Here is a 16328-nt window from a genome sequence, read left to right on the forward strand (position 1 = left end):
TTGATTATTTTGTATTATTTTCTGGTTTAGTTATTCTTTATTATTTTAGGTTTAGTTTATAATTTTGTTGGGCATTCTGACTTCAGCCGTTGAACAATCAGGATCAATGCCACCTCACCTCCTACATGAGCCTGTTTCAACTATTTCTTCCGAAATAGGTTTGACGTCAGCATGGGCGTCGCGAGGGGGGGGGCAAGGGGGGGCACTTGCCCCCCCCCTGGAAAAGCCAACAAAAAAAAAAAAAAAGGAAGAAAAAAAAGAAAAAGAAAAGAAAAAGAGGCGCGAAGGCAAAGTGGTGTAAATTTAATGTGTTAGGGGGGGGGGGCAAAATGTCCCTGCCCCCTCTAAAACTGATAAATCGGGAATGTGTTGAGAAATACAAGCATTTTTTGACAAAATTTTTTTGGGCCCCCCTCTAGAAAAAATCCTGGCGACGCCCATGGACGTCAGCCAGACAAGAGGACCGAGTCCAGTACTACCTCCAGTAGTATTGGAGTTCCAGTCTTGAGAGCCGTAGGAGCGTCAACCTTCCCCGCCATACCAATCAGCTGTTCCTGTGTTTTGCAACCAAGCTCCGAACCTGCAACCTATCTCTTCTAGTATACTTTCTTCTGTGTCCATCCGCGACTTCCTATCATCATCTAATGAACTGAAGTTTGCGCCTGCGCGTTCGTGTGAACTTTTCGTGTATACAAATCCGGATCGCCGCTTATCATTCCGATGATTCTTTTGATGTGTGTTCCATTTAATAAGTGTTGTTCATTAATATTGGATCTTGCTTGACAGCCGTGAACCGGTAATATCATTAAAAAAGGATTTCCATTCAGGAAAGACCTGTGACAAAATTTGGAGGCACCACCCGGATTGGGTCGAATCGTTAAATACAGATTGTATTAGCAACCCACAGTCAAACCAAATAGATCAATTAGCGAGATCCAAAATTAATATTTTGCCTACATTAAGAGCTTGTGCTTATTTCCCTCTTGTGTTCTTAACATTGTGTATTGTTTGTTATACATCATTTAAGTCATGCCCGAGACAGAGGCTAAGATTGAGCAGAATAGTGATTTTAAGCAGGCATTGGATGATTTTTTGGAAGAACATGGCAAGAGTCTTGATAACATACAGATGCCCCCAAGCCAATCGGCCAAACCCACCGATGCTGAACCTACCATAAAGCATGTTCTTTCTTCACATCGCCGATGACTCCGCCTGTTCTCCGGCAAAGTCCCAGTCCCAAGCGGGGAACTGGACTATGAAAGCTGGAAGCGGCCAGCCCGTCTTCTTCTGGATGATGATAGTATCACATAGGCTGAGAAATTGAGCAGAATTGTCGAATCGATACTACCACCAGCCAGTAACATCATCTGGGCCCTGGGAAGCTCGGTTACAGCAGAGGAATGACTGGATGGGCTACAAAAAGGCGTATGGAACAACCGTAGATGGCGATGAATTGTTCTTGCGCTATAGGGAGTGCTTCCAGGCAGAAGGTGAGACAGCCTCTGACTATCTCACCCGATTACATCAGCAACTGACCCGTGTAGTGGAGGCCGATGGTGTTAATATTCAGCAAGTGAACAATGTGCGGGTGCAGCAGTTCTGCCGTGGCTACCTTTATAATGAGGAGCTACTGATGAAGCTTGATCTAAAGCGGCGGAACCTGGCTCCCAATTTCGTTGATCTGCTACGCGAAGTCCAGCGGGAAGAACAACGGGTGTTGGAGAAGGACAGTCGGAGGAAAACTGATAAGAAGGAGATGCCAGCAGCTAAGCGGGCTGCAGTGATGGCCCAGTCCACTGTTGTGAGGGAGGACCACCGAGTAAAACACTTGGAGGAGGTGGTTGCTCAGCTTCAACAGCAACTGTCTGCTGCCTTGGCATCCCCTCCAAGTGTTACGCCTAGACCTGCTCCGCGCTATCCTACAAGAGCCCCACGAAAGAGACCCATGGTGTGCTTCAACTGTGGCCAATTAGGACACAGAATGGAAGGCTGCACGAATCCCAGGGACGCAGAGAGGGTCCAGCAACAGATGATAGCACGCTCTCAGCCTCCCCGCGGTTCGGGAAACGACAGTGGCCACCAGTAGCGGGACAACTTGCGGCCAAGAGTATACCAAGTCCTATAAGGCGAGAAGTATCCAGGAAGACTACCCTCTCCCTCAGCATGAGCAGTAACCCCCTCCAAGGGCTACCGAAGAAACTGGTGGGCAACCCGGCCATTCTTACTGCTGAGATAGAGGGTACTGAAGTCCCATGCCTTATGGATACTGGGTCCCAGGTAGCGTGCATCGCTGAGTCCTTTTACAGGACTCATCTTCGTCATCATCCACTATAGCCCATCACCAATCTTCTTGTGGTAGGAGCTAGTGGACAATCGGTGCCTTACCTAGGGTACATAGAGGTGAAAGTGCGATTCACAAAAGAGACGGCTGGAGTTGACATGGAAACCACGACGTTGGCACTGGTCACCCCCAGCCGAGATGGCAGCAACCAAGCACCTCTCTTTCTAGGCACGAACACCAGCATTGTTGGGAGGCTGTTGGAAAACTGCAAACAAGAAGCTGGCCCAAACTTCCTCCAGAAGTTACAGGTAACCAGCGCTTGGATGGCAGCCTACCTCCAGATTTAATCTTCTGCCATGACAACTAGGCCAGACGGCAAAGTATCAGATGTTCAGCTTCTCAGCGGTCCTGTGTCGATAAAGAGGGGCAACCATGTAGAACTACAAGGCTCAAATGATAACCCATTCCAGGCGGAGGCAGTGATTATGGTTGAGGCCGATGAAGGCTGTTTTTCCCCTGGTGGTCTGGTCGTCCAACGGACAGTAGACGTCATTTCCCCAAATTCTGGAAGCAAGGTGGCAATGATGGTGAAGAATGAGTCCGAGCATGATATCATTCTCCCAGAAGGTATCACCATCGCCCATGCTTATGCTGTGGAGGAGCTTCGGTCCTTACACCCAGATAAATTGGATGAGAAAGTCACATCCCCTAGACATCAGGCCAGTTGCACAAATATTGAGGTCCCAGAGGAGCAACCACTTGAATTTGACTTCAAGGGTTCGCCAATTCCAGAAGAGACAAAAGAATGGGTCACCCGGCTCTTACGGGAGAGGTTGCAGGTGTTCTCCAGAGGTGATTTGGATATTGGCTGCACTTCAGCAGTCAAACACCAAATCCGCCTTTCTGACGACTCGCCCTTCCGTGTGAGGTCACGGAACATCGCCCCCGCAGGTTACTTAGATGTGAGAAGACATCCGAGGGAGTTGATGGACCGTGACATCATCCGCCCTTCCGAAAGTCGGGGCTGGAGTAAGCACTGATCCCGATAAAATTAAGGCAGTCAGGCCCTGGCCCACTCCATCTAATGTCCGGGAGTTGAAGTCTTTCCTCAGGTTTACAGGATACTATAGGAGGTTCGTGGAAGGATATTCAACAACTGCACGCCCACTCCACCAGTTGACAGCCCGTTGTGACCTTACAAGGAAGTTTAAGAAAGGAGACAACGGAAGGCCTTAGTCCGCAGTGCCAGTGAGCCCTTTGGAGATAGATGGACACCTGCATGCCAGTCTGCCTTCGATGTGCATACAGACAAGCTTACTACAGCCCCAGTTCTCGGCTTTGTGGACTATGGCTCTCCATTTGTCCTCCACACCGATGCCAGCTTGACAAAACTCGGCGCTGCATTGTACCAGGAGCAGGACGGGAAGCTGAGAGTCATTGCCTATGCCAGCAGGGATCTATCGCGTAGTGAAGCCAACCATCCTGCCCATAAGCTCGAGTTCCTGGCCCTGAAATGGTCCATGACGGAGAAATTCCATGATTATCTGTATGGCGGGAAATTCACAGTGTTTACAGATAATAACCCACTGACCTATGTGTTAACATCGGCCAGACTTGATGCGACTGGGCAGCGATGGTTGGCTGCACTGGCAAACTATGACTTTCGCATCCAGTATTGCCCAGGAAGAAAGAATGCTGATGCTGATGGCTTGTCAAGACGGCCCCAGTTAACTTCACCTATAGATGAAGACTCTGATGGGAATGACGAGCGCCTCCAGCAGCTAAGAGACAAGATCTTGGGTGAAAGTGATGTCAAGTTAAATGAGTCAGTGGTGGCTGTTTTGTGCCAAAGTGTTGACCAACGTCCCAGTAGCACCCTTTTGGAGACCATCAGGGATTCAGCGAGTGCGGTGCCTGAAGGCTTGGAGGGCACAGGGTGTCAAGGTCAGGACTCCCTCCCAAGCTTAACAAGCAGGGACTGGGTGGGTCTTCAGCACCCTGACGAAGACATACGGTATGTCATCCAATGCATGCAGGCGGGAAAGCAGCCCGATGCCAAGGAGCGTTCAGCCTTAATGGATGGGAAGAAGATTCTACTCCGACAGATCAAACAACTTGTGCTCAAAGAAGGTGTATTGTTCAGAATGGCTCCCAGTACAAATGAGTCCCCACACAAACAGCTTGTCTTGCCTAAGAGCTACAGGTTCCTTGCTTTTGATGGAGTACATGATCAAGTTGGTCACTTGGGCTTGGAGAGGACCCTGGACCTGGCGAGGGCTCGTTTCTATTGGCCCAAAATGGCTGATGATATTGAAGAATTGTGTCGCATCTGTCCTAGGTTGTCTCCGTCGCAAGAAGAAGATGCTCAAGATGGCACCATTGGTATCCATCAAGACGACTCATCCGATGGAGCTCGTCTGCATGGACTTTCTGTCTCTTGACCCCGACGATAAAAACACCATGAACATCCTCGTCCTGACGGATCACTTTACAAGATATGACCAAGCATTCCCCACAAAGGACCAGAAGGCGAGGACGGTAGCCAAGGTGCTTTGGTAAGAGTGCTTCGTCCACTACGGCTTCCCAGAGCGCCTTCACTCCGATCAAGGGCGAGGCTTCGAATCTAGGCTTATCCAGGAGTTATGTCATCTAGCAGGGATTTGGAAGTCACGCACAATGCCATACCATCCGCAGGGGAACGGCCAGGTTGAAAGGTTCAATCAGACCCTTATCAGAATGCTCGGGACCCTGGATGCAGAGAAGAAAAACAAATGGCGCCTTCATGTGAAACCTCTGGTACATGCTTATAATTGCACCAAGAAAAGTGCTACCGGCATGTCCCCAAACTCCTTGATGTTTGGACGAGAACCTCGCCTGCCAGTCGACTTACAGTTTGGTCTACTAATCTCCAGGCATGAAGCAGTCAAACATCACAAGTATGTACAGGATCGTAAAGATCGCTTGCAGCGAGCTCACCAGATTGCTGCTGCTAATGCGGAAAGTACGAGATCAAGTGCTAGCAGTTGGTGACAGGGTGTTTGTGAGAAACGTGGGCCTCACCGGAAGACACAAGCTTGCTGACCGATGGACAAGCACCAAGTACCAAGTGATTTGACGGATCAGTGACGACATGCCTGTGTATGTTGTGAAAGAACTGAGAGTGGTGACGGAGCGACGGAACATGCTGTTGCCTTGTGAAGTTGTGGGTTTCTTCCCGAAACTCCGGTATTGCCTACACCCCCTGTTGATCCGAAACCAACCCCCAAGAGTTTCACCACGCCTGCCCAGACAAGGGAAAGACCAAGAACCGACGAATCTGCTCCACCCTCCTTCATCATCTGCTAGACTTGCTACAGATTCTGATTCATCTCCATCTGTGGTAGTGAACGAGAAGAAGACACAGCCAGTACCAGCCCCAAAGAAATTAATTCGTTGTGTGGTGAGCAGTAAGGATGATTTGGTGCCTACCAATCAACTGGATCCAGCAGCCCCACAGTTTGTTCCAGTGGAACCCCCAATCGGTACTGTTAGTCCAACTGATAAGTTGAAAGTACTGGACCTACATCCACAGAAGCTGCTGCACAGTCTGAAGATGAAACTCACGTCTCCCTCCCAGAGGCAAAGAGTTCCACAGAGCCCAGTACTTCATCGTCAGACGAGTCAGCTACAGATAGTTCCCCAACCCGAGGCAGACGCAGATACCCGGTCCGAAACAGGAGACCACCTGATCGACATGGGTGCGGTGGATTGGGATTATCCGAGACAAGATTAATTGAAGAGCATTTGGCAATTCAAAAACAGAGCTTAGCCCTGCTTCAGTCCTGCCTGTTGCCTGCTTGAATTCACTTGTATCTGCTTTCAATTTATTATTTGTCATGCCGGGACGCCATGATTTTTTAGAATGTCAGTTACCTTTTTGATTCAGGTCAGCCTGAAGTGACTTTTGATTGAACCCTAAGCCAAGGCCTAGATTTGTTTGTTTTACTTTTATTTTGTTTTCCTTTCAAAATAAGATCATTCTGTAAGGTTTAGTTTTCTCTTATAGTTAGTATATATTTTATCTTTGATTATTTTGTATTATTTTCTGGTTTAGTTATTCTTTATTATTTTAGGTTTAGTTTATGATTTTGTTGGGCATTCTGACTTCAGCCGTCGAACAATCAGGATCAATGCCACCTCACCTCCTACATGAGCCTGTTTCAACTATTTCTTCCGAAATAGGTTTGACGTCAGCCAGACAAGAGGACCAAGTCCAGTACTACCTCCAGTAGTATTAAAGTTCCAGTCTTGAGAGCCATAGGAGCGTCAACCTTCCCCGCCATACTGTTCAGCTGTTCCTGTGTTTTGCAACCAAGCTCCGAACCTGCAACCCATCTCTTCTAGTCTACTTTCTTCTGTGTCCATCCGCGACTTCCTGTCATCATCTAATGAACTGAACTTTGCGTCCACGCGTTCGTGTGAACTTTTCGTGTATACAAATCCGGAACACCGCTTATCATTCCGATGATTCTTTTGATGTGTGTTCCATTTAATATTTTTGATTCTGTTGATCATTGTTAATATGTGTTGTTCATTAATATTGGATCTTGCTTGACTGTCATATCGACTTGTAATTCGTTAAAATTTCATTTTGTAATTTTGTCTGCCGTGAACCGGTAATATCATTAAAAAAGGATTGCCATTCAGGAAAGACCTGTGACATAAACATTAACAAAGGGACTCAGAAAAATCCACAGTAAGTTCACCAACTTAGAATGAATGGCTTTTGCTGACAACCGTAGGCTATACATGTATCATCAAGCCAATGCAAAATTAGAGACTTGTTTATTAACAGACATAAAATATCTTCTTGATATTGCAGTATACATGTAGTAAATTAAAATTGCAGTAAAACAATGTTTGGGTCTTCAACTTCATGTCAAACGCTGTTATATCGGATTTGAAATTAGGATTGCAGCAAGGATTTAAATTTTTAATCTACTGATAGTGATTGACAAATAAAATGTGTCTTTTAATTTACAAATTATTTTATTGAAAAAACCATACCCCAAAAAGCAAAGCACTCAAACAGGTCAGTGTTTGAAACTGATAATTGAAATAGTAGACAAAGTATTAAGGCTTTCAAAAAGAAAAGAAAGAGAAAATTCAATGAAACAATTCTCATAATTAAAAGAGGAATAGGTTTACTAAATACCAGCTACTTTTCATATAGAATGGATTGTCTTGTGATTTAACAGTCTCCAAGCTGCAACAATAAAAAATTTCACGAAACTGCTTAAACAGTCATGAATGTGCCTATCATTTTTCATTTTCTATCAATTGTATAGGTAAGTTTTCTAGACAATTACACGTAAGCTTCACATGAAAGGCATGAAATACAAGATCAACCTCTGGTTGAGTGCAAACAAAAATTAGCTCGGTTCTTATAATGGAAAAATTACAATAAATAATGGACTACTATGTTAGCCAAAGAAAATTGCTGGGGAAAAAAAAAATCATTTTTGGAGTGATAAAGCAGAACTTTGAGGTGTGCGTTTTTGCATAGTGACGTCACAAACGTGTGCGTACTGAGTTCTCTTGCGTGGTTTTGGTTACCATTATAATAATTTATGTGCGCATGCATGGTCAGACCGAGTTGCCAAGGGTATCATATTTCATTAACATACGTGGAAGAAGGCAATTCAAGCTTCTGTAGTATTAAACAGATTTCATTTCATTTCAAATTGGTTTATTATAAAGCATCATGAATCGCAGCCAAGGGCTGAATTGCACATGATTTACATTTTCGTTTATACAGCTAAAAAAAATACAATAATACTATAACATTACAATAAATATGATGTTAAAATGTTCCTGATAAAACTTACATAACACATCACAAGAAAACAATTAAAATAATAATAAAATGAAAAGTTCCCCCCAATCTGTGAAAAATAAAACCCAATTTTCGAAAAAAACAAACAGGCACATTAAAAATACACTGGATATTATACAATAAAAAGCCTCAATTAATCCAAGTTTGAATTTTTGGCCTTGTTCAGTAAATTGATTAACCGACCGGAGATTGTATTTGAACAGCGGTATAAAGGTCACTCCCGATGTTGGTTATGATCTTGTCGAGAAACGTTCTCCTCTTGTTGGCTTATCGACCACCTAGGCACCCCGGATATTGTATTTTGGCCGATACCAATATATCGGGTTTTTTTATATCGATATTATCAATATATTGATATTTTATTCATTTTAATTTTCAAGGTATTATAACAGGCGTGAATTGCATGGGATCTACTCTTTCGTTCACTTAAAACAAATAGCTGACACCGAATCTTCGTGGCGACGTATTAAGTCGTGAACCCAAGCACAACGGGTGATGTGGTCAATGACAACAGATTACAGATCTCTCGATAGCTGTGCGAGAGTGGTTTCGGAATCTATATCATACAGTACACCTTTCCAGTCACAGCAACAACAGAAATTCATTTTTAGCACCAAAATGTCCACGATAGTGCAACAGATGTCATCATTAGTGGTTCTGCATTATCTTTCTTAAATTTTGTACACATAAAGTCTGAAATGTTCAATCAATCATTGTTGTTTTAGATATTATCAACGAATTATGTTTTTTTAGAGTGGCCAATGCATATTTATGATTATGCAAATAAGGGTGGAGTTTGCAGACCGATGTCAATGGAGAATACATTTAACTGCAACTGATTACCAAGGGGATTTGAGTACTGATATGGGAAGGGCAATGAAGCGGGCCTACAACCTTCCCACCGACATGGTGTTGCTAGGCAACTGTATATCCATGGTGACAGTGCATTTTAAAGGGGCTACTGATGGATGGGGCATTTTTTTCCCGACGAGAGTGTGGGAAAATACAAGACAACGGAACTCCTTCAAACCGCTACATATAAGCAAATCAATTCCCACCCCATCATCCAATTTTCTAAGCGGCACTACCTTCATTTTAATCAGCGAGAGCGTGTGGGAAAATACAAAACGATGCAACTTCTTCAAACTGCTAAATATAGGTAAACCAAATTTCACGTCTTTTGGGAAGTCCAACCTCACAATAAAGGATCATGTTTCTATATTGTTCAACTATTATCACCTTGTGTTGCTCATGAGAATGTTGGGGAAATGTCAAACAAACAACTCAAAGAAAAAACAATTAATTTTCTAACTATTAAATTCCAATTTTTGGATTTCTTTTATTTCAACCAATCACGGCACCGGGAAAAAGCTGCGAGTAAGACAAACACCAAAAATTATCTAGGTCAAGCAATTCCATGCCAGTCTCTGTATTTTTCTTGACCCACTTTTAGTTTCAACAGCTAAAAATTACTGACATGAGAAAACAGGAAAATACATGTAGATAACAACTTCACGATTTCAAAAGAACAACTCATCATTACTTTGAGACCGTGAATTCCAGCAAATATCAACAGAAAGTTCTGCCGCTCGGCATTTTGTAACGTATATTCTCAATCACAAACAAAACCGGGATTCGGTGTTTTAATTCCTAAACGGTGGAAATGCTGGTAAATTGTTCTAAGGGTACACCCCTAAACCGTAATGGTGTGATCCAATTCACTTTGGTGACATGTTCTAGCGTCCGTATTACGTATGTTGCCTACATGGGATGGGATACACGCTGCCGTGCATAGCGATATCATCAGCACGTGGTGCAAGTCTACGTACGTTTGGTTAGCAAATAATTCTCTGTTTTGGAGGATAAATTTGGTGATATTTTCGAGGCAAAGTGTACGCGAATTTTGAGTGCGAGACTGAGATAGGTGACTGAATTTATTCTTCAAATGTCGCCGTATACGCCGCCCGGAATATAAGCTACAGGGACATTTTTCACTCAGCATGAGAACCAACGTAAGCTGTGGCTTATCAAAAATTTGGGTAATGTGACAATGCACTTTCGTATTTTTTAATAAAGTTCGTTCCTCAGTAGCGATATTTTCGATATATTTTTCGATATCGATGTTTTCGAAGTTTCGATATTTTCGATATTTCTCCAAAATCCGATATTTTCGAAATATCAATATTACCAAATAACTAACATCGGCGATATCGATATCAAACCAATATCAATTAAATCAATATATCAATATATCGACGGTGCTTATGATCACCTGTCAAGTTGATTGAAGTCACCCAGTATTATGAAGGCAGCATCCGGATGACTTATTGCGAAAATGTCCATGGCTGTTATGATGTGCTCGGTTAGCCTTGCTTCCTGCTCTTTATCAGCTCCGAGGTAGTATATCACTGCACAGTACAAATTTTAGATCGACCTTGGCAGTCTGTTGGGGCGCAGCTGTATCCAGACTACTTCCAAGTCATCTGGGATGGTAACATCCCTGAGGTAAGTTGCATGGAGGTGGTGTTTGGCATGAAAGGCAACCCCATCCCCGAGGCGGTGTTGACGAGACTAAAGCAAACATAGAATAACCTGGTAGGCTATAGAGACAAGTTGCGGGGGTAAATCATGCCTAAACCAGGTCTCAGTTATCGCACACACATCGATATCTTGATCCAAGATGATAGTTGTCAATTCATCAAGTTTATCACAAGCGGAGTGGGCGTTGCAAAGATAAACCGACGACAGGTTAGTTCTCTGCATACCTTTGTTGCGATCAGGGACAGATTGGATAGGAATGAGGTTGGCGAGGTTACAATTTCTGTCCACAGTCAAATTTACGTTCAATCGCAACAGGCTGATAATAGTTTGTATGATATGCTATCGGTGTCTGGATTTACTTATTCCACCTTTGCTTCCCCTAGGGGAACGTCAGATGCTAAGTTCATTTATTGTATTGCAGACATCTTTAGGGACACGGAATTGCAGCGTAGTAGAGCAGATGTTATACAGTTCGTTGATGCTGTAGCAATGAGAATTTTGCGCAAACGATGTGATGTGCACACTGTAAAATATCAATTAACATGTTCCAAACTACTTATAACCGAGAAATTAAGTTGCCACTATTAAGACGAAACTGCCCGTTACTGGCTTTGGCCCACGGCCTATACAGGTTGCCTGAATGGACACTTTTTTATCAAAGCATGTTTGCTTTTTATGCATGTCCAAATATGTAACGTGAGTATAAACCGATTTTGTGCATCTTGTTTATAACACATAACACATTTTTCTTGATGTCATCTTTGGTGCTTAGGTACATGTAGGTCTAGGTCTACTCTATCTACCATGGGATAACAGTTATTAAACCTTTTCAGTAAGGTAATTACAGCCCAAGGAAACTCAAAAGTACATCAAAAATGTAACGTGAGTAACCGTGGAATTGCCCATTTGTATGTTTTCATTTTAACAAACAGTTCTGGAAACAAATTTGTCTTTGAGAATAAAAACATCAACAACAAGAAAAGTGAATTCTTACAACACCTAACCCCCAATACAGTATGCTTTGTAAATCATCCTGATGTCACATGACCCATGATGGCCACAAAAATTGAGTCAGTCGGCCCAGGTAACCGGAAGCAGGAGTATTTTTTGTTTCATCAACGGGTCATTCCAGGTCAGACCAACGCACTTTTTTACCTCATGTCTTCCGATTTTGATAAAAATTGCTGTGCTTGTAGGTCCTGATGAGCAATGAATGCGCACCAATTTTTAGCCCGATCCGACCTACCATATGGTTAAGGCAGAAACCACCCCAAAAAAATGGAAATTTTTAGAGTAAAATACCACCCTTTTGGTAGAAATATGTCAAAACCGTGTCAATTTTCATCGAATATGCGAATTTGGTATCAAAATAATAAGAATTGCATGCTCACATCAACTCTTTTGTCAAATTAAATTTTGTGAAAAGTAGGTCACTTGACCTTAAATATGTTATCATAACCTTTGACCCAATTTATGTACTAATGTATCATTCCGAAAATTAACGAAATGAAAATGACTTGATAGAGCATGTCTTCCTCTATTAGAATCCACTAAAAATCAATTGGGGTCTTTAAAATTTACAACTTTTTGACTATTTATGTACAGTCGGTGGGTTACAAATGAGTCAATTTATAGACTTTACATTAGAAATCCACCCACACATTTTACTATTCTGTTTCTAAAGGTACGTAAATTAATCTTGGTTTGGGAATTTCTCATGATTAGGGCTGATGAGGCATAACCAGATTCATAATATATAAATTATCAGCAGTGGCGCACCCAGGATTTTGCTTTTTTTTGTGGGGGAGGGGGGGGGGCTCATAATTTGTTTGTTTTCAAATTTCTGTAGAAGATTGAAAAAAAAAATTACCCCAAAATCAAACAAACAAATTGACAACCTTGGGGATGGGTTCCAGCCCCTCTGTCCCCCCCCCCCCCCCCCCCCCCCCCCCCCCGGTGCCACTGATATTAGTTATCCCACGAGTGCGCTTTGATAATTGAGTGGTCGGGTACAACCCGACCACTCTTTGGAGTTGTTGCGATTAATCTTTCTTTCTTTCTTTCTTTCTTTTCCGTACAGCACGTTTCCGCAGGTTTTCTCCTAGACGGTTTATAATAGGAACTTGTAACTGTCAATATATATCGACCCTCATCCTAAGTGGTGCATATTACTCTGACGTCATTATGACGTCATCGGGTGTTAAATTACAAGCGATTTTACCTGAAAAAGTGACCAATTACTTTCAACTATAACTCTTGAACAAAGTTATTAATAGTAATAAATAGTAATTAATAGTAATTAAATGTATTCTGTAATCAGATAGACCATGAAGCTATAAACATTTTTTGTTGTGTACGTGAAGTCGCTTGACCTTTACTTCCGGGTCTACTGGAAGGTCAAAGTTAGGTGAATTCAAAATGAAGACGTTGACCTGAAATCAAAAAAATGCAAAATTTCTTCCGAACGGTTTACGGTATGATCACAAAACCTTGTATGAACTTGTACCATGATACGAAGATGCTATAAATTTTGTTACGTCATCATGACCTCATCAGGTATCAAATTACAAGCGATTGAAGGGCAAATTTTGACAAAATAGTTTGTTTTATATCTTTTGAACCGAATAAAGTATCGTGTTCGTTTTTTCGTGAGGTTGTAGAGAGAGAAAATTGCCGTGAGAAAATTGTGTGTTCCCGGACACAAAACCGCTTGACTTTTACTTCCGGTGTTACCGGAAGTGCAATAAATACTGAATATAACTCAAAAGCGGAAGCATTTTACTACAGACATATATAGTATGGAAGTGTTTAGTGAGGAATGGCAGACACGGAAAACAGTGTGATGACGTCATCATCCGAAAGGGCGCCCCCTAGCAGCACATAAAATAGTGTATATTTTCTTTAATTTTAAAACCATAGGTTCAAATTTTACCAAATCGCCCCTTGATATCTTTCGATTGACCATAGATAACTGGGCGAGGTTTCAAATTCATGACGTCATCAGACCGGAAGTTACTTCTATGAGAATTGGCCAACGATCATATTTTAAGTGAAATTCTATCATTTGATCCATGTTGTATATCTTAGTCCAAATAACGATACCATTACAGTGTTCTCTTTTGCTTCCAAATACTGTGACGTCATCAAACCGGAATTTTGGTGTTATGAATACATACACTTATATTTTTCCAAATGTTCATATGTTATTTAACTTCACAATGAACATCCATTCCGAACTGTAAATCAGTATTCACTTTCCGTTTTTGACTATAATGAAGATATCAAGCCAGAAATGACTTGTATGTGTACATAAAATGTTTACTGAAATTTATCAGACCATTAAAAATGTATTTTTAAACAAAATAATTAATTTTGTGATCCTTTGTTCTTACATACAATTCATAACTTAACTGGACAGTGTTTCATAAAATAATTGTCTGCCCGACCACTCTGCGTTTGTAACAACAAACGCGAATCTCTAGTTTATATTATGAATCTGGTTATACCTCACCAGCCCTAACCATGAGAAATTCCCAAACCAAGATTAATTTAAGTACCTTTAGAAACAGAATAGTAAAATGTGTGGGTGGATTTCTAATGTAAAGTCTATAAATTGACTCATTTGTAACCCACCAACTGTACAAAAATAGTCATAAAGTTGTAAATTTTGAAGACCCCAATTGATTTTTAGTGGATTATGATTAAGGAAGATATGTTCTATCAAGTCATTTTCATTTCGTTGATTTTCGGAATGATACATTATTACATAAATTGGGTCAAAGGTAACGATAACATATTTAAGGTCAAGTGACCTACTTTTCACAAAATTTAATTTGTACAAAAGAGTTGATTTGAGCATGCAATTCTTATTATTTTAATACCAAATTTGCATATATTCGATGAAAATTGACACGGTTTTGACATATTTCTACCAAAAGGGTGGTATTTTACTCTAAAAATGTCCGTTTTTGTGGTTTCTGCCCTGACCACATGGTAGGTCGGAGCGGGCTAAAAATTGGTTTGCATTCATTGCTCATCAGGACCTACAAGCACAGCAATTTTTATCAAAATCGGAAAACATGAGGTAAAAAGTGCGTTGGTCTGACCTGGAATGACCCCAATGTGAAACAAAATGAAAGCTTTTGAAAAGCATATTTTTCCATGAGTGCGACTGCACTCTGAGTGCATATTTTTTTTTAGTCCAAGAAGTTAGTTTTTAGTCCAACTTAGATTTGTTCAACCTTTGATTTAACAATTGCAACCCCGGGGGTCCTCAAACAAATGCACGTACACACATGCATGTATACACGTAAACACACTGTATTACATTGCATATGAAAGGGGAACTCCCGAGCATTGATATGAGTAGAGGTCGCTGTTCATGTGGGTCTGTACAGGATGAGTCAGAATGATCTGGACCCAAATTAAAGAAAATATTAAAAAAACTAGACTTACATGTATGTTTGTGGACAAACACAGGGCTGTTTCGGTTATTTTTTGTGACATGTGACATGTGACATATAAAGTTTCAAGTATAAGTTCCATCCAGGAAGGATGTGTAGTTCTGTTTATAACTGGTGGCATATAATAATGTGATTACATTCTCATAGGTCTTTGAATTATGACGTCACATGTGACGTCATCAATTTGACGTCATCAATTTTCATCTATAACTATATTTTTGTTTGTAAGTAACAACTAAGCCATAGCATACATCGTTGAAAGCAAGTTCACATCTTTCACCAATTTTAAATTACAAGACACTTCCGGTTTCAACCGGAAGAAAGGGTCACGTGATTTTGCACATAACAAATGAAGACCCTGGATTATTCTATCGATTCCTGCAAACGTCAAGTTCAGGTCTCTCACAGTTGATTTTATATTGATTTTTAAAGATTAAATCTATTAATTTTTAACGTGACGTCATGTGATCCATGGATGACGTCATCGTGACGTCACTTCAATTTTCATCTTTAACACATCCAGGTTAAGGTACATACTAATTTTCAACCTTTTCGAACCTGCATTTATGGCCTTCAAAATATGGACCTATATTGTGACGTCACATGTCACGTGATGACGTCATCGTAACGTCACTTAAATTTTCATCTACAACACATTCCGGTTTAGGTACATACCAACTTTCAACCCAATCGGACCTGTAGTTCTGGAGATATAGCCCAATCTGTCAGATCTAGCCGAATTCTGCTAGAAAATGATCACAACAGAAAAAAACGCATATAATGTCAATGTTCGGCACACAACTTCAGATACTGGTTTAAGTGTGTGCCAAGTATAAAGTGCCGGTAACAACGAAACGTGTACAAATGCTATGGACAAAATGACTGAAAAAGAAAAAAAAATAGAGATCTATGTCTGTTTGCAACAGAACATAGGGCTTTTCCGCATGATAATCTTTTTTTATCAATAACACATCCTTGATAATGCATCTATGTGTACAAAGTTTCAATCGAATCAGACTTGAAAGAAAATGTGACAATTGTAAATTTATTGAAATGTTTTTCCTCACAAACTTTTTCTCTGTATGACCGAAAACACAAAGTATAGTATACAGATACATATACATGTGTTGTACAGTCTAAATGCACCATTTGTTGTCTAGTTTTCAAG

General features: G+C 41.3%; 2 protein-coding genes across 3 annotated transcripts in view; one reads left to right on the plus strand and one right to left on the minus strand.

Moving 5' to 3' along the window:
- LOC119743514 (leucine-rich repeat-containing protein 9-like) overlaps window positions 1-15872 on the minus strand; it is a 94077-nt gene extending 78205 nt beyond the window's left edge. The window contains exon 1 of one of the 2 annotated variants that reach the window (XM_038219953.1): window positions 15836-15857. The gene's annotated coding sequence lies outside the window, so the exon portion shown is untranslated. Of the gene's footprint in view, window positions 1-15835 lie in introns of both variants that reach the window. The other variant, XM_038219945.1, reaches the window with a different exon arrangement.
- Window positions 1409-2086, plus strand: LOC119741168. The gene has a single exon (XM_038216878.1). It carries the CDS (start codon window positions 1409-1411, stop codon window positions 2084-2086), a length of 678 nt encoding a protein of 225 aa, XP_038072806.1.
- Window positions 15873-16328: the final 456 nt, after the last annotated feature.

Source organism: Patiria miniata, unplaced genomic scaffold (genome assembly GCF_015706575.1).
Source record: "Patiria miniata isolate m_02_andy unplaced genomic scaffold, ASM1570657v1 HiC_scaffold_11, whole genome shotgun sequence".
Classification (NCBI taxonomy): Eukaryota; Metazoa; Echinodermata; class Asteroidea; order Valvatida; family Asterinidae; genus Patiria; species Patiria miniata.